At 57.6% G+C, this 26,632-nt stretch overlaps 2 protein-coding genes across 3 annotated transcripts in view; one reads left to right on the top strand and one right to left on the bottom strand.

Annotated features, from left to right (window-relative positions):
- Positions 1-1,104: 1,104 nt before the first annotated feature.
- Positions 1,105-15,863, bottom strand: RNF114 (ring finger protein 114). The gene is made up of 6 exons (XM_070051708.2): positions 15,711-15,863; positions 12,729-12,879; positions 9,319-9,425; positions 8,904-9,018; positions 3,983-4,090; positions 1,105-2,648 (listed from the first exon to the last, which is right to left on the bottom strand). The coding sequence occupies exons 1-6, from the start codon at positions 15,848-15,850 to the stop codon at positions 2,583-2,585; spliced, it is 687 nt and encodes a 228-aa protein (XP_069907809.1). The 5' UTR covers positions 15,851-15,863; the 3' UTR covers positions 1,105-2,582.
- The window catches only part of SPATA2 (spermatogenesis associated 2), a 29,212-nt gene continuing 17,264 nt past the window's right edge, over positions 14,685-26,632 (top strand). Inside the window, exon 1 of one of the 2 annotated variants that reach the window (XM_070051700.2) lies at positions 14,685-15,274. In XM_070051700.2, the coding sequence (XP_069907801.1) occupies positions 14,685-15,274 (590 nt within the window). The remainder of the gene's footprint in view (positions 15,275-26,632) is intronic. The other variant, XM_089307056.1, reaches the window with a different exon arrangement.

Genomic DNA, 26,632 nt, shown 5'->3' on the forward strand with positions numbered 1-26,632 from the left:
ATGGCTGTAATGGCCGGAGCTGGGCTGATCCGAATCTCCCGTATGGTCGGCAGGGGTCCAAGCACTCGGGCCATTAGCAGGGACCTGGACTGGCAGGAGCCTGAACTGGCTGATATGGGACACAGGTGTCACAGGTGGTGGCTTAACCAGTTCTACAACGCTGGCCCACTCAGGCAGCACTTTTGGTTTTTTTCAACCTGTTTTAGTGAGAAGGGACTTCACTTCTGGAGTAGACGTCAGGAAACAAAGGCACAAATTCAGGGAAAAAATTGCACAAATTCCTGACTCGTTACGTCTAGGACTTAAGCTGGGCAAAGGCGGTCAGCGTGGATGTGGGGACGACAGTCGCATGCCCCTGGCTGAGGCAGCAACAGGGAGGGCGCGGTGGGGATCAGGCGTGCAGGGCTCATTTACGGCCACAGGAAGCCCATGGTTCCTATGGGGTCAGGATCAGTACGGAGCAGCTCAGACCACCACAGGGGCACCCCAACGGCAGCACTGGGCCTGGGTCCGGCACAGCTGCAGATTCTGGGGCCGGCATGGTGGTACAGAGGTTAAAGCTGCTGCCCGAAGCCCCAGCGTCCCACACGGGCGCCGGCTCGGGTCCCCACTGTTCCCCGCTGATGCGCCTGGGAAGCCGGCCCAGGTGCTTGGGCCCCTGCACCCACACGGGGGACCTGGAGGAGGTTCCCGGCTCCTGATCAGCCTGGCCCTGGCCATTGCAGCCATTTGGGGAGTGACCCAGATGGAAGCGCTCTTTTTCTCTAACTCTGCTTTTCAACTAAGTGATTTTTTTTAAGCTGCTTTTAAAAAATTATTAAAGAGGCAGACCCGCTCGCCCCTCACTGCAGGCGGCGGCAGACGCCCCCCCGCAGGCAGTGGCTGTCTGGGCTGAGTCTGAGCTGCAGAACCCCCCCAACCCACCCCCGACATCTCAGCGCTTCCCCTGGTGCACCGTCCATTCTCACCTCCCAATTCAGAGGTGGGGCCGCGCTCCTGCAGCTGGTCAGGTGTAGGAGGGAGCGGCTCTGGGCCCCGATCCCCAGACCCAGACCCAGACTCAGCACAGGATGTGTCATGAACGCAGGCGTCACCGCTTACCAGTTGGATAAATTAGGAAATTTATTTACATTCCACCTTGTAAAAGCCAGAACAGAACAAGTGTCGCTTTCTGGGAAGTCATCGTGTTAGAAATACATGAAGTGCACTTAACAGGGAAAGAAGTTTCTTGGTTCCCCCGTGAGACGAGTGAGACGCCCACGAACGAAGGCCCTGTGGGCGTCTCCCCCACCCAGACAATCTCGATTCAGGAGCCCCGTGAACTTCCCCCCCAGAATTACAGCAAAGAAACTAACCCTAACATCCGGCTCCTCCCAACTATACCACACTCAGCACAATGATTCTGCGCCCCCCGGAGCCCGCCTGCGCTGGTTCCTGGCTGTGTGCGGCTCTCCAGGGGCCGGCAGGGCACAGGCGACCTCGGCCACGGCGCAGAACAGTTCCCTGCTGCACTGGACGTGTGACCCAAAAGAACGGCCCTCAGCCCAGATCCCCCTGTTCACTGCCAGGTCTGCCCCTACACACCAGGCGATGGCACTCAGCCTGGCACTGTGCTGAACGCCCAAGCTTCCCGGCTGTCGCTACAGCAGGCTTCCAGCCGGTGCCTCGCGACAGTGCTGTCGGAGAGCCTGGGCCGCACAGTGCGCCTCCCACAGCTGTTCTCGGCGCTCAAGGGGTAGATTCACAGGCTGGAACCAGCGTCCTAAGGGGCCGTTCTGGGACAGAACACAAAGCTCAGCTGAGTCTGTTACCAAGCAGAAAGAACTTAGCCCACCACAGCCCCACACTCCTCCCCCCCTCGCTGGGGGACGACTCTGTGTTCCAAAGACAAGACCGTGAGCAGGTTCCCAGGAGGGCAGACGCGCCCGTCATCCGAGACGTCGTCGGTCTGAAGAGCAGAGGCAGAAGCTGCGGCTCTCCCACTTCCCTCAACTCCTCCACGGAGAACGCGCGGTCACACCGCGTCCTACCAAGGCACCACGCTGGCACTGAGGAGCGAGCCAGCTAACTCTAGGGGAATGGGAAGACGTCACTATCAAGCCGCAGCGTCCGGTATGCGCGACCAGAACCGTCACCAGGACTGGAGATATTTCCGGGGGTAGCAGCCGGGGGCGCAGGAGCTTGGCCCCACCAGACGCGCGGCCGGCAGCGCTCGCACGCCTGGGGAAGGAGGCGGCGCGTGTCTCATTGTGCTATCTGGGACCCAGACAAGGTCCCGGCTGGCTGGGGGCCCTGAGAGGTGAGCCCCGGGAGCAGTGCAGCAGGAGCAGGGGAGACGCTGGGTGCTCTGCCGCAGGACCCACAAGAGCAGACCACGTGACACACAGGCCGCAGAAGGCGGCTTCGGAAGAGGCCAGCAGAGAGGGGGGCTCTGGCCCGGGAACCCCCACCCCAGCAGACACGAGCGTGTGTGCGCCGCGGCCCACGGCCAGGCCTGTGGTAGTCAGAGTGGAGGAGCCGAAGGTTTCACGCTGGACACGATGGAAGCTCTGGATCCGGGACGGCGGGGACGCGGCCTCTGCTCACTGGTCGATGATGGAGCGCTGCAGCACCTGGTTCATCATGTCCTCTTCGTCCACATCGTAATCCTGAGAGCGGACAGCAGGCTCAGCGACTGTGCAGTCAGGGGCGAGGCGGCAGCCACACGCGACCAGGCCCAGCCCCGGCCCCGAAGCTGGCTATGGACTGGGCAAACCCCTGCGTCTCTGCGCCCCGCGGCCTCGCCTTCCACCTGGAGGGATGGGGCGCCCTCCGGGGGACCGTGAAGCCCACGCGGCACAGCGAAGGAGCTGGCACACCACCTGGTTCTCTGGAGCAGAGGGCAACGCGCTCGGGGCGCCTGGGCCAGTGTCAGCGCCCAGCAGAGAACAGAGTGGGAGGGAGCAGCAGCGGCCCGGCCTGGCCACTGGGCAGTGACCTGTGTGGCCGTGCGCAGGCATCACTCACTCACGGCATCAACAGTGATCACAGTAAACACTCTTCTGGACGACTCAGGGGTCTCCTCTCAGATCCTGAAATGCAGCTACCAGGGTCAAACACTACTCTACAACTCTAACACCAGTAAGTGCAAATAAAGAGATTTACTGAAGGGGGGGGGGGTTCCCACATGGCCGCTGTTCGTGTCCCAGCCGCTCCCTGCTAAAGACCGGGAAAAAGCACTGGAGACGGCCCACATGTCTGGTCTTGTTACCCTCGAGACCCAGACGACGCTCCAGCTCCAGCCTGCCCCGGCCCTGGCTGCCGAGGTCATCTCATCTGGGGGTGAAGACCTGTCTCTCTGTAACTCTGCCCTTCAGTGAATAATCCTAAACATTCACTTTTAGCAGTTGGCCAAACTGATCAGTCATCGTACTATAAGACAATGGCGTGCACCTTCAACATCAGCGCACACCAACCGGGGCACGGACACCAACCCGATGGCCACGTGTGGCTAGTGGATGTGCTGTGTTTCTAAAAATACAACCTGCGATGCTTCCTGCAAAACTCATTTCCTGCATAGGGGCGTGGGGGGGGGGGCCTGGCTGTGCCTTCGTTTGCCCCCCAGCCGGTCAGCGGCAGCTGCCGTCCCCGTGACGAGGCTCGCGCTGTGCAGCCTGTGCACTCTACGAGGACAAGCCCCGCTGCCTGCCTGGTCCTCACGGGCACTTGAGCTTGCGGGTCCCCGACCAGGCCCTGTGAGAGGTGGAAGGAAAGTGGTAACACTGCGGGGGGAGGGGAGGAAGGAGCAGCCAAGGCGACCGAGCCCGTCCCCTCCGTCCGCTCTGGCCACCCAGGGCCGAGAGCAGGGAGCTCAGCTGCCGTTCCGGAGCTGGCATCAGGTCACAGACAGGGCTCGGGGACGCCCCCAAGGTCCCCTCTGGAGAAAGCGGAGGCGGCCGTGCTGCTCCCCGGGGAAGGCCCAGGGCCCGGGCCCCAGACTCACCACGAAGGTGTCGTAGGAAAACTGGTGCCGGCGCTGGATGTGCTCCATGAAGTTGGCGCTGCGGTAGTTGGGGTCTCCCCAGGGCATCGAGGCACAAATCGGACAGACCTTCCAACAAAAAGAACACGTCAGGCCCGAGTCCAGGGACACACCAGAGTGTGCAAAGGCTCACGTCGTAACACGCTCAACGCCGCCCCGTGCTCCGGGAGGCGGGCCCGTGGCCTCCAGCCCAGCACACAAGACAATCAGAAGAGTGACGAGCCACGGCGTGACAGCCTCGCATGCATTTGAGAGCAAATGCTCAGATGACGAGGATCGGGCTGGAAAAATCCTCCCACAAACAGGGGTCTGGGGCTTGGAAGACTGGAAAGAAAGGCAGACAGAACTGAGAGCTCCAGAGACAGGCCGGCGCGCGGCCAAGGCCAGGAGGCAGCAACTGCAGGCCGGCACCCAGAAACCCAGGCAGGGAGGAGAGGGGAGCTCTGGCCGGGAAGCAGGACCCCCTCAACTGCCAGAAGAGACCGGGACCAGGGCAGGTGCAAGAGGCAGGCAGGCGCTGTGAAGCCGCGATGCAGGTCAGGACTAAGGCTGACGGGGAGACCAGACGGCGTCCAGGGGAGCAGCTGAGACACTGACAGCAATGGCGCTGAGAGGGGAGACAGGAGGGTGGGAAGGCTTCAACAGACAAAATCAATCAGATTTTTTTTTAAAGATCCATTAATTTACATGAGAGGCAGAGTTAGAGAGAGAGAGAAAGACAGAAAAAGAGCTTCCGGTTCACTCCCCAGATGGCTGCAACGGCCAGAGCTGGGCCAATCCGAAGCCAGGAGCTTCCTCCAGGTCTCCCACGCGGATACAGGGGCCTGAGCACTTGGGCCATCTTCCACTGCTTTCCCAGGCCATTACCAGGGAGCTTTGTCAGAAGTGGAGCAGCTGGGACCCGAACCGGAACCCATATGGGACGCCAGCGCTGCAGGTGGAGGCTTAATCTACTACACCACAGCACCGGCCCTATCAGGGATTTCAGAATATCAAAGGAGAGCCGAGAGAGAGGGGACCAGGCCATGAGAGCAGTCTGAAACTGCAGAACAGCTCGGTAATGGCTATCCAAATTATGAGTGTAGGCAACCTTTGTTTGACCAAATCAATCCACACCTCAGACTGTATCTTACAGGCATAGGCAAAGATATGACACCAATTTAAAATTATGAAAATTTCAGACCTATAGAAAAGGAGGTAAGAGAGTTTAATGAACCTTCCCTTATCCCCAATCACTTAGATTTACATTTGATACATTTATTTCAGCAAAAAAAAGAGGGCCGGCGCCGCGGCTCACTAGGCTAATCCTCCGCCTAGCGGCGCCGGCACACCGGGTTCTAGTCCCGGTCGGGGCGCCGGATTCTGTCCCGGTTGCCCCTCTTCCAGGCCAGCCCTCTGCTGTGGCCAGGGAGTGCAGTGGAGGATGGCCCAGGTGCTTGGGCCCTGCACCCCATGGGAGACCAGGAAAAGCACCTGGCTCCTGGCTCCTGCCATCGGATCAGCGCGGTGCGCCGGCCGCAGCGCGCCGGCCGCGGCGGCCATTGGAGGGTGAACCAACGGCAAAGGAAGACCTTTCTCTCTGTCTCTCTCTCTCACTGTCCACTCTGCCTGTCAAAAAAAAAAAAAATAAATAAAATAAAAAAAAAAAAAAAGAGAAACATATTACAATAAGACCCAATATTCAATCCTTAACTATTCAATACCACCTTAAAAACACTCCTATATTTCCCTATATACACATAATTCTACTACTCTACCTAGTAAGCAGTAATCCTTTAATAGGATTTAACATCAAGGCCTTAATTAAATTTCCTAATATCACTGGGGGCGGGCTTTGGCATCCATTAAAGAAACCAGTTAAATAATGGTAGAGCTGCAAAGTGGAAAGGTGTGGGGCCGTGAAAACGTATAACATGGAAAAGCATCCATATCAAGAGTGAAGAATGGCCCTAAGAGGACGTAGCTGAATCTCAACAAAAAGCTTAAATGGCTCTGAATCATGATTTTGCACTTTTCCATATACGTAGCTGAGCGCTATTCAAATACTAATGAACACTCAACGAAGACCATTCCTGATACAGTGAAGAGAACAGGTTTAGGAGCCAGGACTGGTTCTGCCACTGACTCGTTAATGGGCACCTGACTTGAACTTGGGGGGTGCACTACCCACCACTTCTAACAAGGAGGGCGGAGACAGCGCAGGAAGTGAACTACAGTGCCTCACCGTTTTACTCAACCTCCTACTTTAGCTTCCATGGCTACCAATACAGCTGAATCTGTTTTATTTTAAATTTGAGAGGCGCAGCTGTAAAGACAGCGTGACCATCCACTGGTTCATTCCTCAAATGCCTACAACCACCAGGGCTGGGCCAGGCTGCAGACAGAACTCAATCAGGTCTCTCCTGTGCATGGCAGGGGCCAAAGCACCTGAGCTGCACCTGCTGCCTCCCAGTGCACAGCGGACTGGAGTCGGGACTGCAGCCAGGCAGGAGCCGTGCATTCCTCTACGGGGGCAGGGTCTGAGCCACTAGACCCGTCTAACTTTCAAACAGAAGATGGGAAGTAAGGGCAGGCAGGTGGGCCCTGTGTATCTGTATGTCTCTCTTCCAATTAGTAATTAGTTAATTTTTTAAAGATGTATTTTATTTATTTGAAAGAGTTACAGAGAGAGGTTCATTCCCCAGACGGCCTCAATGGCCAGAGCTGAGCTGATCCAAAGCCAGGAGCCAGGAGCTTCCTCCGGGTCTCCCACACGGGTGCAGGGGCCCAAGGACTTGGGCCATCTTCTACTACTTTCCCAGGCCACAGCAGAGAGTGGGCTCAGAAGAGGAACAGCCAGGACTAGAACCAGCGCCCATATGGGATGCTGGCACTTCAGGCCAGGGCGTTAACCTGCTGCGCCACAGCGCCAGCTCCAGTAATAATATTAAGAACTCTTAAAGCCTCTTGAAGATGGAGTTGAAACCTTGGCTTTGCGGAGTACACCGCTTTCTATGGCAGTGAAGCTGAAGCCTGCCCATTCAATGGAGTGCAGAGATCAAGAGAAGCAGTAGGAGATAAATTGGAAAATTAAAATGATAGAGGAGGTAGATACCCAATGACACAGGAAGACCAAGGTCCATTACACGAAGGGAGAAATCTAACACTGCTAGGGTCGGTGTTGTGGCACAGTGAGCTAAGCTGCTCCTACGATGCCAGAATGCCAGCATCCCTTCCAGAGTGATGGTTCAAGTGCCTTCCAGCTTCCTGCTGCTGTGCCCAGAAAAGCAGCAAAAATGGCCCAAGTCCTTGGGTCCCTCCTCTCCGCGTGGGAGACCCAGATGGAGCCCCAGGCTCCTGGCTTTGACCTGGACCAGTTCTGGCTGTTGTGGCCATTTTGGGAATGAACCAGCAGATGGAAGATCTCTTTCGGGACCGGCATTGTGGCATAGCATAGTAAAGCCTCTGCCTGTAACACTGGCATCCCCAGTGGGCACTGGTTTGTGTCCTGGTTTCTCTAATCATTCTGTGGTATTTAAATGAAACAGCAGGGCCGGTGCTGTGGTGTAGGTTAAGCCTCTGCCTGTGGCACCGGAATCCTATATGGGTTAAGTTCTGGCTACTCCACTTCCAATCCAGCTGCCTGTTAACGCCCTTGGGAAAGTAGCAGAGGACAGTCTGAGAGCTTGGGCCTCTGCACCCACATGAGACCTAGATGAAGGTCTAGGCTCCTGTCTTCAGCCTGGCTCAGCCCTGGCTGTTGTGGCTATTTGGGGAGTGAACCAGTGGATTAAAACCCTTTCAAATAAATACATATTAAAAAACAGGATTATTTTCACCTACCTGAAAGGCACAGTGGGGTGGCACTGTGGTACAGTGAGTTAAGCCTCACAGCAATAGCAGAGTGCCAGCTCGAATTCCGGCTTACTGCTAGTGCACCCGGGAAGGCAGTGCATGGCTGAGGACCTGGGCCCTGCCACCCGCGTGGGAGGCTGGGATGAAGCGCCTGGCTCTCGGCTTTCACCTGGCCAGTCCCAGCTGTTGCAGGCAGAGAAGAGAGAAGCAGCGGATGGGCCAGCGCTGCAGCTCACTAGACTAATCCTCCGCCTAGCGGCGCCGGCACACCGGGTTCTAGTCCCGGTCAGGGCGCCGGATTCTGTCCCGGTTGCCCCTCTTCCAGGCCAGCTCTCTGCTGTGGCCCGGGAGTGCAGTGGAGGATGGCCCAAGTGCTTGGGCCCTGCACCCCATGGGAGACCAGGAGAAGCACCTGGCTCCTACCTTCAGATTGGCACAGTGTGCCGGCCGTAGCGGCCATTTAGGGGGTGAACCAATGGATAAAGGAAGACCTTTCTCTGTCTCTCGCACTAACTCTGCCTATCAAAAAAAAAAAAAAAAAAAAGAGGCTGGCACTGCCGGTGGCAGCTGGCAGCTTTACACACTATGCCACAGCGCCAGCCTCTTTTTTTTAAGACTGACACAACGGGTGAAGCAGTGGCCTGCAGTGCCGTGATCCCCAAGGGCGCCCGTTCAGACCCGGCTGCTTCACTTCCGATCCAGGATCTGTTACCAGGAGGGTGGATGTGAAATGGAACAGCAGGGACTAGAACTACCACCTGGACATGGGATGCGTCTTCCTAAGCAGTGGCTTAGCCTGCTGTCCCCAAAAGTGTGCATTTTTCTATTTTAAAAGAAAACACTCTCGGGATATACATTTAAGGATTTCGGGCAAAGGTCATGGCATCTCTATAACTTAGTCCCAGACGATTAGCCAACAATACAGGGACGGGCCGGGTAAGCCAAGGTGGTAAAATGTTAATAATCCGTGAATCAGGAGTTCACCATTTTTCAGTAAGTTTGAATTTTTTCCCCAATAATACAGTAAAAAAAACCAAAAAGTCCTTACCACAGACTTGGTGTCCATGCTGTGGGATAATTTGCAGTGTTCCACAAGTCCTTCCTGATCAAAGTTCTTCTCAGGACAGTAAGGACAAGGAAAGGTGTAACGGTTTGGGACGTTCCTGGCAGACAGACATGGGAAAGGTGAGAAGCTCTCCGCGGGCACCCTGCCATGCAGCTTCAACCACTGTCCGTCCCACAAAGGAGCCACACCCACTGGGTATGGGACAGCCCCACCCTGACCAGGCCACATGCTGAATGGGCTAACATCTGAAGTGACCAGCAGACAGTCCCCCCACTTGAAGCCGACTTTGGCCAGACTAACAATCGGAGCTCCACTCCCCCAAACTCAGGCATGTGAAGCGTCCAAATCTGTGCAGCCGAAGCTGACCGCCACCTGCCGGCTCGACTGGGTCGTTTACCTTGGCTGAAGCGATGCATCCTTAGTGGTGGCCTTCACGCCCTCCATGATGTAATTCTGGTATTTGGAGCAGGTGGCCACGTGGGCACGGATCTTGGATAGGAAGAACTTGAATAGGAAGAATCAGAGCCCCGAGATTAGAGAGGACCTTGTACCAGGCCAAATCATTCCAATCAAAGGCAAGATGAAAACTAGACCCACAGTACCCAGCAATCTAACAGGGGAGCAAACTCCTACTACCGCATGTTTTCCACTCATACCAAAGCGGACATGTTACTGCGCCAAACTACTACATCTGCTTCCACTCTAAAATCACTCTCCTAGAGGTCTGCTTTATTCATGATACGCTTTCTGCTCAGAGACTTGCTACGAACAGGGACATTCATTTCCTTGAAAAGTAGAGCCAGAGATGGAGAGAAGTGAAATATCTCCTATCCAGTGGTTCATCCCCAAATGCCCGTAACAGCTGGCTAGGCCAGGCCAAAGCCAATAGCCTGGAACTCAACTTGAGTATTTCATGTGGGTGGCAGGGACCAAAATACCTGAGCTATACCTGCTGCCTCCCAGGGTATGCAATAGCAGAGTGTAGGAAGTGGAGGAGCCACGACTTGAACCCAGGCACTCCAACATGGAGCACCTGAAATGCTTTTTTTTGGGCAGGCAGAGTTAGTGCGGAGTTAGTGCGAGAGAGAGAGAAAGGTCTTCCTTCCGTTGGTTCACCCCAAAAATGGCCGCTACGGCCGGAGTGCTGCACCAATCCGAAGCCAGGAGCCAGGTGCTTCTCCTGGTCTCCCATGGGGTGCAGGGCCCAAGCACTTGGGCCATCCTCCACTGCCTTCCCAGGCCATAGCAGAGAGCTGGCCTGGAAGAGAGCAACCAGAACAGAATCCGGCACCCCGACCGGGACTAGAACCCGGTGTGCCGGCGCCGCAGGCGGAGGATTAGCCTAGTGAGCGACAGCGCCGGCCCTGAAATGGCATCTTAACCACTACCCCAAACGCCTGCCCTCCCAAGGAGTGTTTTAGAGTTTTCCACGCTGACATTTAAACCAGTCTCCTTATAGCAAGGCGGGAATCGCGTTCCACCAGCACTGCAGAGAAGAGAGAAGCTCTAAGTAAAAGGGATGACTAAGTGACACTGGTTACCCTGGTAAAAGTGACCATCGCAGACTGATACGTGATCTCAAGAAAATGAAATTTCAATTCTATTTTTCATATAAAAGCTAGGCTTGCAACAGTGAGAAACAGGGTGGCGTTGTGGCACAGCAAGTTAAAGTGCTGCTTGTGATGCCAGCGTCCCAGGTGAGCACTAGTTCGGATCCTGGCCGCTCTCCCATCCAGTTCCCTGCTGACGCTCCTGGGAAAGCAGAAGACGGCCTGAACACTTGGGCCCCTACGACCCACATGGGGGACGAGGCTGGAGCTCCAGGACCTTGGCCTCGGCCTGGCCCAGCCCCAGTCATTGTAGCCATTTGGGGACTGAATCAGCGGATGGAAAATCTCCCTCTGTGTCTCTTCTTAACTCTGCCTTTCAAATAAGTAAATCTTTAAAGATCTCTGTTTCTCCCTCTCACTGTCTGTAACTCTACCTCTCAAATAAATAAAATCTTAAAAAAAAATGTAGAGAAAACACAAAAGAGTGCTTCATTACAGATGTTCTTCAACACATGTGAGGAATGGAGAGAGAAGAGGAACTGAAATTTGATTCAACTTGTAAAGTTATCTATTTATTTGAAAGGCAGTGGTAGAGGACGGGGGTTGCAGAAGGAGGGAGAGGGAGACAGAGAGGGATCTTTCATTTGGTTTACACCCCGAATGCCTGAAACAGTGGGGCTGGGCCCAACCTAGGCCAGGAGCCAGGAGCTCCATGAGGGCTCCAGTGGGGGTGGCAGGAGCCCAGGTACTCAGGCCACCACCAGCTGCCTCTCAGGTGCATCAGAAGGAAGCGGGGTTGGAAGCAGAGGCGGGACTCAAGCCCGGACACTCTCACCCAAGTGGCAGCTTGGCCTGCACGTCAGAGGGCCCTTCCGAGGAAACACAGTACTTCACTATCTTCTACAACTTATTTTTGTTTGAAAGGCGGCAGGGGTGGGGGGAACAGGAAGAAAGAGGGAGGGAAACAGGTGCATCTGCTGATTGGCTCCTTAACGTCCGCAACAGCCAGCGGGAGGCCAGGCGGACACCAAGAGCTCCACTCCAGTCTCCCACGTGGGCCTGAGGGGCCCAGGCACCCGAGCTACCGGCTGCTGTCGCCCAGGGTACAAGGATCTGGACTGAAGCCAAGGTGGACTCGATTTCAGCCATCCCAATATGGGACGCAGGAAGCCCTAGTGGTACCTTAACCCGCTGTGCCACAACTCCCATCCTGCATTCACTAACCTTAAAGTGGAGCAAATCAAAAGCTTATAGGGAAACGAAAACAAAAACAAAAACAAGCGACCACCACCACACAAGCAGGAAGGAAGCTGAAGGTAACGGGGCCCCCAGTGAGCAGGGAAGCGAAAGAGCCCATCCAGCACCGTGTTAGCCCCACTGCGCAGCCCTAGACACTCAACCTCCCTGCAAAGGAGATGGGAGGTAGAACCATACCGTGCCCGCCCAAACCGAAGTGCTAAGGAAACCAACAGGCAAGGCCATCCAGGAAGTCAAACAAAACAAACTTGCAAAAGCGAAGAAAAGGTGAAGAAAAAAATGGTCTGATCTCAACTATTTCATCACGATTTCTGTGTGCTGGTAAACATGCTCCACGTGTCTGAGTCTGAGTCCGCAGAAGCCAGCCGAGACGGCCCCAGGCTGCAGCCCCCACTGTGCTTTTGAACCGTGTGCATTTAACGGACAGTGTAATGAGTCTAAAATTAATAAAACTGCACATCTGTTGGGAAATCAGGCACCGGTTATCTGTCCCTCCCAGCAGCAGCTGTAACAGAGGCAAACCACACACGATCGAGCCCAGTCTGATTACCCAGATGCGGCGACACGCCGGGGTCAGAGGCTGCTCACTACCACTGCACGTCACGCTGGCCTCCGTCGTGGCCGCGGCCTGTCGGGTGCTGAAGTGAAACCAACCGTTCTCCCCCCGGCCCTGCCTGCGCAGAGCACGCCTGAGTCACATGTAATATCACGTCACTAGTCTAACTGAACAGTGTACAGTGTTTGGAAAAACGGGTTTTACAGGGAAACTGGGACAAGTGACTTCTATGGCTTTCAAAGCTGGGGTAGATGATGCTAAACCAACTCATAAAAAAAAGCAAAAAAAAAAAAAAAAACAAAAAAAAACCCCTACGTTAAGAAAGGAGCCAGCGCAGCGTCACCGCGGACCCGGCATGCACACGTGCGGACACGGCGCGGCCAGCACTACGCTTCCCCCAGCTCAGCTTGGACAGACACGGCTCCTCCGGTTACCTCCACATACATTCTTACGGCAGCCATGGCAAGATGTCTCTGTGCTCTCGATCTGCCGCTCGAGCTCCACGGCCCGGACGCCAGGCGCCAGAGCGCTGCGGCACACCCCACAGACAGGCTTCTTCGGCTTCAGACACTCCTGCAGGCATGCAGAGCAAAAGCTAGAACAAGACACACAGAGAGCCTCCGTCATGCATGGCGGGGACAGACGGCACCAGCGTCCACTTGTACAATGGAGCCACGAGTGATGGACTCAAGACAACTTGCTCCCTGCCCTCAGTCAAGCCCCGAGTCCTTCCAGGCCAGAAAAGCTGGGCGTGAGGACAGGGAGCGCGGTGAGGACACACAGGCCCAGCAACGGAAACACGCAAACCGCCGTCACACAAGGCGAAGGTGCGGGGCCAAGGCTTCAGCTGGCAGCCCCTGCCCCGCGCGATCTCACAGGGGTGGGTGGGGGCTTCCTGCACCTCCACCTCCTCCCCTGTGAAATGGCGTGGGGAGGGTGCCCCTCAGGCAGTGTCTAGCACACACAAAATGCAGGATGAATGGAGCTGCTGGCTTTGAGCGTGAGGGCCGGGTGGGGAGGGGGCAGACCACAGAGGCGGCCTGCGCCATCGGCCTTCAAGGGCTCGGCTGGCAGCAGACTCGACTACTCAGGGTGCACCTGCGGGGTGGGAAGCTAGCAGACCCGCGCCAGCAGCAGGAGCAGACTGCGTCTCCCGCGGGACTGGCGCGGCAGGGACCAATCAGATGGCTCCCAGCAGGGGATCCTGAAGGCCGGGGGAGGCGGAGACCCGACTCAGGGAAGGACTCAAAGGCAAGCAGCAGGACTGGGTGGTTCAGGAATTCGGGGACCGAGAGCTACCGGACGCTGGGTGAGGCACCAAGGCAGCTCCTGAGCAGGACACCTGGGCCGCCCACCTGGCCGCACGGACCCAGGACCACGAGATCCAGCAGGGAGGGCCCAGGGCGCATCACCAGAGGCGACCAGCGCACCTGCCAGGCTCATTCTTCTTTAACTAAGAACACCTTCCTCTGCCATTAAGCTCGACGCTAGTGCTGCTGGGGACGGTCAGGCCGGGCTGCCAGGTGAGAGGGCTCGGCTCAGCCCGAGGGAGAGGACAGAGAAAGCCCATTCTCACGGGGCCTGCGTAAGGTGGAGGAACACAACTGTTCACTGATGCAGTGAGGAAGTCTAGGCAGGGAATGAGACAAGCCAGAGCGCGCCTGGGGGACCACCGGAAGCTCTCTGAGGCCACATTTGGGCCGGGGCCTGGCTAAGAGGGGTCGCTCGCTGATTGCAGGCAGAGGTGACACCAACCAGAGGCGCGGCAGGAGGGGCAGGCGCCCGACCCTGCTGACAGAGGCAGAGCCCAGGAGCCCCCAACGCAGAGGGTCCCACAGCACCGAGACCAAGGCCCGCGGGCAAGCACCAGGGAGGCACCGCCCCTGTTCCCCTCAAGTCACCAGCGCCGAGGGACACCCAGCAAGCAGCAGGGGTCCCAGGCTGGTTTCAGTTTCTATTTCCTCCTCACCGGCCTCCCTCTGGCTCAGCCTTCCAGATGCTCCGCCCCTTCTGCCAGGCACTCGGCCACCTGCCCCTCTCCGCGAGAGCCCAGCGGACCGGGAGGGTGCTGTCCTCCGGAACTTTGAGATGAAGTCTTACAAACCCCAGTGCCCAGCCAGAGCCACGGTGGTGCTCAAGTCTCCAGCGACCCGTTAAAACCCAGCGAGGCCAGGACACAGCTCTCGGCTGGGGCTCAGGGAGACGCGCTGCGCCCCACGGCGCTCCCACCTGCCGTCCATCAGCACGGAACTGCTGGACACGTGCAGCCTGCACGGCCGGGAGGAGAAGCGAGCCGCGGCCTGAACCCCAGTGCCGCTGCGGCCCCCACCCAGGAGAGGGCCGGCGGCTCGACGCTGGGCCAAGGCTTCCGAAAGCTGTTAAGTGAATGGACCCCGCGGGATGGACACGAAGCTGGGTGGCCCTGCGCCGAGGTGCGCAGGCTCAGAGCAGGCGGCCGAGCTCCACTTCCACGCCGGGGACCCACTCCTCAGCCCGCCCCTTCCGCGGTCACGCGGCTCCTCGAGGCTGCGGCCCTGCACAGGAGGTCTCCAGCCGGGGCGGCACCACCTCTCCCCAGCTCAGCCGAGCGCAGACGCCGAGGGCGGCCATCTCCCGAGACCCCGAGGGAGGGGAGGGATGGCCACGGTGATAGCGCAGGGACCCGAGATCCGAGGGCAGAGGCGGGAGGCGCACGGGGCAGGAGTCCGGTTCCAGGCTGGCCAAAGGGCGCAGCAAGCAGCCGGCCTGGCCGCAGAGCCTCTGCCGGGTGCCCGGCGTCGACTACCCTGTAAAATGGCTGCCAGCCCCCGCCCCTGCACAGGTGCCCCCTGCAGACGACCGCCTGTGAGTGCCTACAGGTGCGCTCGCCGCCGACCAACAGAGGATCCCCGGGCCCCCGCCAAGGCGGCGGCCGTGCCTAGCACAGGGAGCCCACAGAGGAACAAGGCCTTGCGGGGAAGCACGACGCAGGTGAACCCGTTCGCCTACAGGTTTGCTTGTTTTGTTTTGTTCTTCTCTTCCCCTAGTTTTAGGAGCGTCTGTCGGAGCGAGGCCCCCGCGCGGCCCCCGCTCCCGGGCCAGCCCCCCACTCCGAGAAGCACAGCCCGGCGCGCCCCGAGCGGACTTCCCTTTCATTATTTCCCCCTCCTTCGGCGTTTCCCCATTTTCAGTGCGCAACGCCAGCCCCGACGCCCAGAGCCCTAGCCCCGAGGCGCATTCTGGCTCTCCCAGGGCGGACCTCGGCCCCTGCCCGGCGCCTCACGGGCCGCCCGGGGGCAGTCGGCTGTGCCGGCCCCGCCAGCTGCCACCCCCCAGGCCCGTCCTTGCGCCTCCGCCCCGGAGACCCTCCCCGTAGGGGCCTCGCTCCCCGGCTCCGCTCCCCTCCCAGCCGGGCGCCCTGCGGCCGGGCGCGAGCTTGCTGCTTACACGTGTCCGCAGGGCACCTGCACCGGCTTCTCGTACACCTCTAAGCACACGGGACAGGTGAAGCGGCCCAAGGGGTCGGCCTCCGCCGCGGCCGCGGCCAGCGGAGCGCCGCCCTCACGACCCTGCTGCTGCGCCGCCATCTTGCCGCCGCTCAGCTCCGCGCAAGGGCGGTCGGGAAGGAGGCGCTCGGCGAGGGGGCGGGTCCTCGGCGGCGACCGAGCACGCGCGTGGGGGCGGGGCGGAGCGTGCGGCGTGCGCCGGTAGGGGCGGGGCTTGTAGGTCGTGCGTGCGCACGCTGGGGGCGGGCTAGTGGCGGGCCACGCCCCCCGGACGCCGTACGGAGCTGGGGAGGGAAGTCTGGGAGGTGCGGACCCCGAAGGCGGCGGCTGCCGGTCGCGGCCGGTTTTCCAAGCTGAAAATGTTAGCTTCGCGCTAGCTGCGCTGTGATTTCATGCTTCTCTTCGAATCAACTCCATTCGATTCATATAAGCCTAACCGACATTTTAAAAATATATTTTCATTTTATTGCAAAGGCAGAGACTAGATGGGCAGCGGAGGAGCTGGGACTCGAACCGAGCACTCTGATAGGGACCGCGGTGTCTCAGGCGGCAACCTCACTGCTATGCCGAGTGCCACCCGAGCTTCAGTACGTCGTAAAGGGGAGCTGATGCCTCTCCTGAGCTGCAGCTGTCAAATCAATGTCTCAAAATCCATTGCGATGGGAACAGGATTAATTCACCTTGGGAGCTGTTGATGGTCAAAGGGGTCTCGGCCGTTATTAGGTGTGGGAGCTAGCCAACAGCACTTTTACTAAGATTTATTTATTCATTTGAAAGGCAGAGTTAGAAGGAGAGACACAGAAAGGCGGGTCTTCCGTCCACGGGGCAGGGCCAGGCCGGAGCTAGGAGCCTGGAACTACGGCCGGGTCTCCCCGTGGGAGCAGGAGCCCACGGATTGGGCCACCCTCTGCTGCTTTCCCTGGAGCGTGAGCGGGAAGCGGGGTTGGGAGTGGAGCAGCCGGGACTCGAACCGGCGTTCATGCTGGATGCCAGCGTGGCCAGCGCTGGGGGCCGCCTCTGTGCAGAGTGGACACCGCGGTCACCACCGGTGCACCTCCAACGAAGCTCTGCCGCGGTCCCGCCTGGTTCTCTCCACCGGGAAGGCAGCGTGCAGACAGGCCCGCACCTTAGACGCTGTGGAGGCCGCTCCCGTGCCCTCGCACAATTTCACTTGACCGGACAGCAGCAGGTTCTTTCAGCTATGGGGGGGGGGGGGTCCGGCGCTGTGGCACAGACAGACGGTCAAGCTTCCGCCTGCGGCTCTGGCATCCCATATGGGCGCCAGTTCGAGTCCCGGCTGCTCCACTTCCGATCAGCTCCTTGCTAATTCACCTGGGAAAGCAGCAGAGGATGACCCAAGTGCTTGGGCCCCTGCACCCGCGTGGGAGACCCGGAGGAAGCTCCTGGCTTCGGATGGGCCCAGCTTTGGCTGTTGCGGCCATTTGGGGAAACAGCGGATGGAAGACCTGTCTCTCTCTCTCTCTCTCTCTCTCTCTGCCTTTCAAATACATAAATAAAGCTTAAAAGAGAGAGGGAGAGAGGGGGAGGGGCATGTTTGTCCCGCGGGACGACCTGACTATTGGGGCAGCCGCCGAGAAGCCCAGTGCGTCCTCTTGGCTGTTTCTCCTGTTGCTGACCCCGTCCGCGTGTGCCTCGCCTTCCCTCCAGGGGCTGCGGTGTCCTTGAGGGAGCAGAGTGTGCCGCACGTGCAGGCCCCTGGGGAGGCTTCTGCAGGCCCTGGTGGGCGGGTGGGGGCTGCAGTGCCAGGGGCAGGAGACCCGGGGCCGGCTTTCGAAGGCACCAGATGTCTGCAGTGGGTGCTCGCAGATAAGCACTCTGTGTGCACAAGTACGGCGAGCTGGGGTTCCAGGCCTGTTCCTGTTGTGTCGCTCTGTGCACTGAACCGGAGAGGCTGACTTACCCCTTTTCGGTTTTGTTACTGTGGGTAGAATCTGGACCGTGGTACAGCGGCCAGCTCCGCCCAGCTCCGTCCAGCTCCGCGGTGTGAGGTGCACACATGTCGCCTCCAGACGTGGCCACTAGGCGGCGCCAGACCCCCGGTCCTGCACCACAGCAAGTGTGTGCCCTTTACGAGACGGTGCTTACTTTATCCCGTCGCCTTCTGCGGCCATCATCCTGTTTCCTGTTGCCATGACTTTTAAAGATTTATTTATTTATTTGAAAGGCAGCGTTACAGAAAGACACACACACACACACAGTGAGAGAGAGAGAGAGAGGTCTTCCATCCGCTGGTTCACACCCCAGTTGGCTGCGACGGCTGGAGCTGAGCTGATCCGAAGCCAGGAGCCAGGAGCCAGGAGCTTCCTCCAGGTCTCCCATGCAGGTGCAGGGCCCAACCACTTGGGCCATCTTCTGCTGCTTTCCCGGGCCACAGCAGAGAGCTGGATTGGAAGTGGAGCAGCTGGGACTCAAACTGGTGGCCATATGGGATGCCAGCACTGCAGGCGGTGGCTTTATGTGCTCCGCCACAGTGCTGGCCTTCATTTAAAAAAAAAAAAAAGATTTATTTGTTTATTTGAAAGGCAGAGTTACAGAGAGAGAGAGAGAGAGAGAGATTGATCTTCCATCCACTGGTTCACTTCCCAAATGGCCACAACGGCTGGGGCTGGGCCAAGCTGAAGCCAGGAGCTTCCTCTGGGTCTCCCACGTGGGTGCAGGGGCCCAAGGACTTGGGCATCTTCCCCAGGCCACAGCAGAGAGCTGCATCAGAAGAGGAGCAGCCGGGACGCGAACCGGCGCCCATATGGGATGCTGGCGCCGCAGGCCGAGGCTTAGCCTACTACGCCACGGCAGCAGCCCCGGTGTTGTTAACTTGCAGGGGCCATACTTTCCTGTGTGTGCGCTTTGCGCTGTCTTGTTGACCATGCGCAGTTGAACGTGGGGGCGGGGTGAGCTGGAGAGCGGCTCCCCCTTCCTGCGGGACTTGCTGCTTCTGTCTCCCGTGCGAGTGTCGCTGTAGGTCGTGTGTCGCTGTAGGTCGTGTGTCGCTGTAGGTCGTGTGTCGCTGTAGGTCACCTCGGTGCTGAGGACCGGCCTGGGGGAAACATCGTCATGTCTGAGGCTGGGCCGCTTCGTGGCCCGCACCCTGATGTTTCCTCCGCGTACGCAGCTGCCCCGAATGTCCTAGTCCTAACGGCTCGCCCCGGCGTAGCGCGAGAGAGAGATGGAACAGGCGAAGGATCAGGCCTTTAAATCCCTTGCAGGTGGGCGTGGCAGTGCGCTAGCCCGCCTCTTGGGTGCCTGGGCTCGAGTCCGTCCTGTTCCTGACTTCAGTCTTGCTGATGCGCACCCTGGGACACGGTGTCCAGGCTCCTGGCCTTGCCTGGCCCAGTCCTGGCCATTGTGGGCATTTGGAAATGAGCCAGTGCATGGAAGATCCCCGCCTTCCTCCCTCTCTCTCTCTTTACCCATCACATAATAAACACTGTTCAGAAGGTTTATTTATTTGAAAGGCAGAGTTACAGAGAGAGGGAGAGACACAGAGAGAGACAGAGAGACAGAGAGACTGAGATTGTCAGTCTGCTGGTTCACTTCCCAAATGGCCGCAATGGCCAGGACTGGGTCAGACAGACTGAAGCCAAGAGCTACTTCTGGGTCTCCTGGGTGGGTGCAGGGGCCCAAGAATTCGGGCCATCTTCCTCTGCTTTCCCAGATGCATTAGCAAGGAGTAGCTGGGATATGGAGCAGCTGGGACTTGGAGCAGCTTGGATATGGAGCAGCTGGGACTTGGAGCAGCTGGGATATGGAGCAGCTGGGACTTGGAGCAGCTGGGATATGGAGCACCTGGACTTGGAGCAGCTGGGATATGGAGCAGCTGGGACTTGGAGCAGCCGGAACCAACACCCAGATGGGATGCTGGCGTTGCAGGCAGCAGCTTAACCTGCTATGCCACAATGCAGGCTTAATAAATAATTTTTTAAATTATTCAGCCCTAAGGAGAAATTCAGGGAGATCTGCTCTGGGTGGTCAGGGAGGGCTTCCCTAAGGAAGTGGCGTTAGGCTGAAGTGATGCGGGTGAGTAGGAGCTCTCTGGGAGAAGAGTGGGGAAGAGCAGCAATACCCGCACCCCCAAACAAGCGGAGAAGCCCTTGTGCGCAAACAGGGTGGGAGTGTCTGCGGCCCAACCCCTGGGCGGGCCGACTCCGCACTCTGTCCAGTTCCTTGAATGCTTTTTTTTTTTTAAAGACTTGTTTATTTATTTGAAAGGATTAGAGAGAAAGAGAGGTAAAGACAGAGAGATCTTCCATGTATTAGTTTATTCCCCAAGTGGCTGCAAAGGCCAGGGCTGGGCTAGACCAAAGCCAGGAGCCGAGAACTCTATCTGGGTCTCCCACGCGGGTGCAGGGCCCACGCACTTGGGCATCTTCCCCTGCTTTCCCAGGCCACAGCAGAGAGCTGGATCAGCAGAGGAGCAGCCGGGACACGAACCGGCGCCCATATGGGATGCTGGCGCCGCAGGCAGAGGCTTAGCCTACTACGCCACGGCACCAGCCCCGGTGTTGTTAACTTGCAGTGGGCCATACAGGGAGCTGGCTCGGAAGTGGAGCTGCTGGGACTCACAGCGGCGCTCGTATGGGATGGCAGAGTTGCAGGCGGAGGCTTAACCTGCGGCAGCGCGACGCCGGCCCCCAGATCCTTCAGTATTGCGCACTGGAATATTTCCTCCCCCTCCGGGGGGAGCTGGGCCCGTGACTGGTTGCCAAGCCACAGAACGTGGCACAGGCGGTGGCTGTCACTCCCGCGATGACGCCACGTGTCCCGACCCCCTCTGCTGGGAGACTGCAGACTGCCTCCCTGGCCGGCGTCGGGGGCGGGGGGCAGCCCCCTTGCAGACTCCCATGGCAAGAAGCACGAAGATGCCTCCTTCTGGAAGTAGGATCGCCCACTGCCAGGCTTGCCCGGAAGGGAGGGGTTTCCCAGGAGGCTGGGAAAGTCCCAGAAAACCCAGCGTGAGTCCGTTTCTCCGGGAACTGTTCTGGGAATTTGGAGCTGGAAGCCCCCACTAGGAGGGGAACTGGGGGCCTGGTGCTTAGTTTCTGGGCCCACAGGAAGGCATCCTTTGCCGTTCTGTTCCCTCTTGTGTTGTTCAAACTTTTCTACCAAGTCCATGTGTTATGGTTTTTTCTGAATAAATATTAAGCCATGATGCATGGAGATGCTTAGAGATGATTGCATCACTGGCAGGCCGCGGAGCCCTGTCGCAGCCTCGGGTCACAAGTAAACTTGTCGCTTTCCATATCTAGGTGGGGCACGGTTTACGTCATCACGTGCCTCTCCATTTATAATGGGCAATGATTCCATCTTGATGTCTGCCCCTGTGTGGGTTGCCAAACTGGAAGAGGACCGGGAGGATTCCCCCCTGCACCACTAGAGGGCACGCGAGCACCACACTCTCTCAGCTGGCCAGCCCTGCCCCGTCTGGCTCCTGGCCGCGGTCTGTGCTTGCGAGGAGCTTTGACAGGGAGACGCTGGCGCAGGAGTAGTCACCGCAGCCAGAACTCCTGTGTGCTCAGCACACTGCTGGGAGACAGGGCAGGGAATGACTCCAACGCAACCGGACGAACGCAGGGGACGCCACCTCCAGGGGCAGGTGTTTGACCTTGCGGATAGGACCCTGCCTGGGACATTGCAGCCCATGTCGCAGGGCCTGGGCTCTGCTCCCTTTCCAGCTTCCTGCTGATGGTCACCCTGGGAGGCAGCAGGTGACGGCCCACGTTCTAAGGTTCCTGCCACCCACGGGAGACCTCCACGGTGCTCTGACTGCTCGCTCCGACCTGGCCCAGTCGGGGCCATTGTAGGCATTTGGGAAGTGAACTAGTGCATGGGAGATCTCTGTCTCTCTTTCCAATAAATAAAGCAGATAATGATTTAAAAAAAAATGGAAAAACACCCACAGTGCACAGGATCCAAAGATGCAGCTCTTCAGCTGTGGATGAGAATTTTACAAGTCCATTGTGTGGGGGCCGGCGCTGTGGCTAGCAGGGAAAGCCGCTGCCGCCTGCAGTGCCAGCGTCCCATGTGGGCGCCGTTCGAGTCCCGGCTGCCCCTCTTGCTATCCTGCTCTCTGCTGTGGCCTGGGAAAGCAGTGGAAGATGGCCCAAGTCCTTGGGCCCCTGCACCCACGTGGGAGACCTGGAAGAAGCTCCTGGCTCCTGGCTTCAGATCGGCCCAGCTCTGGCTGTTGAGGTCATTTGGGGAGTAAACCAGAGGATGGAAGACCTCTCTCTCTCTCTCTCTCTCTCTCTCTCTCTGTAACTGTGCCTCTCAAGTAAATAAATAAAATCTTAAAAAAAAAATTGTAAGAAGAAAGAACCCCCAGAGCTTCGTTCTCCCCGAGCCCCTAACTCTCGTCTCCTCTGTCTCCTTTCTCCTTTCTCTGTCTTGAGGGAGACAGGGAGAGGGAGCTTTTTCTTTGTGTGCGCATCTGTTTACGCGGATTGCGTATGCCTTCGTGCGTATGCCTTTTTCCTGACAATTCAGTGGTTTGTAGACATTTGAAATCGTGGTAGTTCAGTGTGTATTTCCCAAGAACAGGGCCATTGTCTTATAAAACTACAGTACAATATTCAACAGAGAAGCTAATATGATGTCATTCCGTGACCTAATCTGCAGGCCTTATCTAACAGTGATGTCATCCCATAGTGATGTCATCCCATAGTGATGTCATTCATAGTGATGTCATTCCATAGTGATGTCATTCATAGTGATGTCATTCCACGACCTAATCTGCAGACGTTATCTGAATTTTGCCAGTTGTTTCAATACGGTCTTTTTTTTTTTTTTAGAATACACACTGTTTTTTTATTTTTTTTTAAGATTTACTTCTTTTATTTGAAAGTCAGAGTTACACAGAGAGAGGAGAGGCAGAGAGAGAGAGAGAGAGAGAGAGAGGAGGTCCTCCATCCCCTGGTTCACCCCCCAGTTGGCCACAACAGCTGGAGCTGTGCCAATCCGAAGCCCGGAGCCAGGAGCTTCTCCCGGCTGGAGCGAGCCACCGTGAACTCTGGTGTACGGCGTCTGTTCCGCATTCCGTCCTCGGTTCTGCTAGGTCTGTCCTTCGGCAGCGACCTGCTGCGGCTCGGGGTCACGTCGTTTCTCACTTCTAGAGGAGTCACCGAGCTGTCCTTCACAGCTGCGGGGATGCTCGTGTCCCCTCCAGCAAGGGGCAGGGTTCCCGGCTCTCCTGTCCCGGCTAACAGCTGTTATTTTCTTTATTTATTGTTTTTAAATATCTACTTATTTACTTGAGAGGCAGACTTGCAGACAGAGAGAGGGAGAGACAGAGAAGTCTTCCATCCACTGGTTCACTCTCCAAGTGGCCACAACAGCTGGAGCTGGGCTGACCCAAAGCCAGGAGCCAGGAGCTTCTTCCAGGTCTCCCACACGGCTGTAGGAGCCCAAGGACTCGGGCCATCTTCCATTGCTTTCCCAGGCTGTAGCGGAGAGCTGGATCAGAAGAGGAGCAGCCAGGACTTGAACTGGCACCCATATGGGATGCCAGTCCTGCAGGCGGTGGCTTTACCCACTATGCCACAGTGCTGGCCCCCTTATTTTATGAAAAAATTTCACTGGGGTGAAATGTTGTGGTGCAGTGGGCTGAGCTGCAGTCTGATGACGGCGTCCCTGTTCCACTTTTGATCCTAATGTGCCTGGGAAGGCAGCAGCAGATGGCCCAAGTGGTTGGGTGCTTGGGTCCCTGCCACCCGTATGGGATACCCAAATGGAGTTCTAGGCTCCTGGCTTCAGCCTACCCAGCCCCAGTTGTGACCATTTGGGGAGTGAGCCAGCAGATGGAAGATCTCTCTCCTTACGGTCTCTCCCTCTCTTTTAATTTTTATTAAAGATGTATTTATTTATTTGAAAGGCAATAGTTATAGACAGTGAGAGGGAGAGGTCTTCCACTTGCTGGTTCACTCCCCAAATGGCTGCAATGGCTGGAGCTGTGCCGATCCGAAGCCAGGAGCCAGGAGCTTCTTCTGGGTCTCCCACATGGTACAGGGGCCCAAGCACTTAGCCATCTTCTACTGCTTTCCCAAGCCATAGCAGGGGGCTTGGATGGGAAGAGGAGCAGCCAGGACTAGAACCGGCAGCCATATGGGATGCTGGCCCCATCACCTGCTATGCCACAGCACCGGCCGCAATAAAATAACTCTTACGGCTGGCGCCGCGGCTCAATAAGCTAATCCTCTGCCTTGTGGCGCCGGCACACCGGGTTCTAGTCCCGGTCAGGGCACCAGATTCTGTTCCAGTTGTCCCTCTTCCAGGCCAGCCCTCTGCTGTGGCCAGGGAGTGCAGTGGAGGATGGCCCAAGTACTTGGGCCCTGCACCCCATGGGAGACCAGGATAAGTACCTGGCTCCTGGCATCAGATCAGCGCGGTGCGCCGGCCGCAGCGGCCATTGGAGGGTGAACCAACGGCAAAGGAAAACCTTTCTCTCTGTTTCTCTCTCTCACTGTCCACTTTGCCTGTCAAAAAATAAATAAATAAATCTTTTAAAAAAATTCCACTGGAGCCACCGTGCAGGGCAGGAAGTGGTATCTCACGGTGGGTTTGATTGCATTTTCCTAAGGATCCGGCTCTGAGCGTTTTCAGCTCATCGGCCACTTGGAGATCTCCGTGGGCCAGGTGTTGTTCAGGTCCTACGGCCACTTTTCCGTTGGGCTGTCTTTCTGTTGTTGCGTTGTGGGCGTTCTTGGTCTACTCCGGATGTTATAAAATCCTCCTGCTTGAGTAGCGCCCAGGACGCACCAGCACAGGTGTGACCGCGTGTCCCGGGGCCAAGGCTGGCTGGATGCCCAGCCCAGCAGGCCCGGTGCCGCGGAGTGGATACTCAGAGCCAGCTTGTCTCGCACCCTCACCCAACACGTGGCCGGCGCATTAGCGGGTGGGTGTCTCAACCCTCCTCAGGGGTACCGTTAATGCCACTGTACTGGGAAGAGAATCCAGGCCCAGAGAGGTGAGGCAGCTTGTCCACGGGCACACAGGTGGACAGTGGCGGCGTCTGTTTCCCATTGCTACCAGGAAGTACCAGGCTGGGCATGCTTCATAAACAGAGGCTTCTTTAGCCCCAGGGCACCTGGCAGGTGGCATCACAATGGCAGGTGACACAGGTGGCAGCGGAAGCCAGAGCATGGGGTGGGGCCAGTAACCGCCTCCCACTGGAGCCACCCACCACCCCTTGCAGCTGCCCTGAGGACCAGGCTCCCACAGGTAACCACAGCAGACGGAGAGACGGATCTGAACCCAGGTGTGGGTCCCAAGTCCGCCCGGCCTGCCTGGCGGGGAAGGTTGCTTTATCACAAAGACAGCCTGGGCGTGGCTTTCCCTGCAGGCTTGCTTCTAGGACACAGAGGTTTCCTTCCAAACTGGGCTCCTTTGATGCCCAGTGCGCCGAGAGGCCGGCACGGGGCACACCAGGAGCTTGTGACCCCCGCCGACTGGCCCCAGCTCGATGGAGCCCATCACAGCCACCCCGTGAGCTGGGTGTCCCTGGGCTGGGCTGGGCAGGGTGGGTCCCACTCCTAACAGCCTCAGCCACCCAGGTCACCTTTGGACTCGGGAGGCTCCCGTCTCAGCCCCAAGGACTTTGAAGCGACAGGCAGCTGGGTGTATGTTTAGGGGAAAAGGGAGCTGGCGGAGGAGCAGACAGGGACAGCTTCAGATTAACGAGTGCGTTCTGCGGGTTCACAGCCTCTGTACGCGGGGGGTTGGAAGGAACTCTAAATTCGGGGGGCCAGAAAGAACCCTCGGTCCCCATGTTCACGTGGACCCACAGCAGCAACCCTCATTATGGCGTGTGTTGCTGCCTTCTGGGCCCCGGGGGAGGATTTCCCTGCAGTAGCCACCCCACCTGCAGGAGAACCTGTGTGGGGGCCAGCGTGGACACAGCGGGGAGCCGCTGCCCCGGCCACCGTGGCCAGCTGGGGAGTGAACCAGTGGACAGAAGACCTTTCAAATACATAAAATGAATCTTTTAAAACAAAAGGAAAATAACCTTATATAGGTACTATATTAAAAAAGAGATTTAATATTTATTTATTTATTTTAAAGGCAGAGTGACAGAGAAAGGGAGAGATGGAGGGAGAGAGAGCTTGCATCTGCTGGGTCAAGTCCCAAATAGCCACAATGGCTGGATCTGGGCCCAGCCAAAGCCAGAAGCCTGGTATTCCATCTGGGTCTCCCGTGTGGGTGCAGGAGCCAAGTCCTTGGCCCGTCATCTGCTGCCTTCCCAGGTGCACCAGCAGGGAGCTAGACTGGAAGCAGCGCAGCTGGGGCTCTAACTGGCACTCTGATAGGGGACGCCAGTGCTGCTGGCGGCGGCTTAACCTGCTGCCCATGAGAAGAAGGTACTATTACTTAGTCCCATTTCTTTTTCTTTTTTAAAGATTTATTTATTGGGCCCGGCGCTGTGGCGCAGCGGGTTAAAGCCAAGGCCCGCAGTGCCAGCATCCCATATGGGCGCCGGTTCAAGTCCCGGCTGCTCCACTTCCGATCCAGCTCCCTTCTATGGCCTGGGAAAGCAGCGGAGGACAGCCCAGGTCCTTGGGCCCCTGCACCCACGTGGGAGACCCAGAGGAATCTCCTGGGTTTGGCTTGGCCCAGCCCTGGGTCGTTCTGGCCATTTGGGGAGTGAACAGAAATAGAATTCCTATCTCTCTCTGTCTCTCCCCTCCTGTCACCTTGCCTTTCAAATAAAAAAAAATTAAAAAAAAAAGATTTATTTATTTATTTCATAGTCAGGGTTTCACAGAGAAGAAGAGGGGGAGAGAGAGAGAGAGAGACAGAGAGGTCTTCCATCCGCTGGTTCACTTCCCAGTTGGCCGCAACGGCCGGAGCTGCACT

This window comes from Oryctolagus cuniculus, chromosome 11 (genome assembly GCF_051225735.1).
Source record: "Oryctolagus cuniculus isolate XC-2025 breed Fujian yellow rabbit chromosome 11, ASM5122573v1, whole genome shotgun sequence".
Classification (NCBI taxonomy): domain Eukaryota; kingdom Metazoa; phylum Chordata; class Mammalia; order Lagomorpha; family Leporidae; genus Oryctolagus; species Oryctolagus cuniculus.

Bases quoted from the DNA above. Each gene is read 5' to 3' on its own strand.
- RNF114 (XM_070051708.2), bottom strand. From the start codon at position 15,850: ATGGCGGCGCAGCAGCAGGGTCGTGAGGGCGGCGCTCCGCTGGCCGCG. The intron at 9,019-9,318 runs GTAAACGACCCA...TCTGTCTGCCAG, and splicing joins GATGCATCGCTTCAGCCAAG to GAACGTCCCAAACCGTTACA. The intron at 4,091-8,903 runs GTAAGGACTTTT...TTTTGTTGGAAG, and splicing joins GCATGGACACCAAGTCTGTG to GTCTGTCCGATTTGTGCCTC.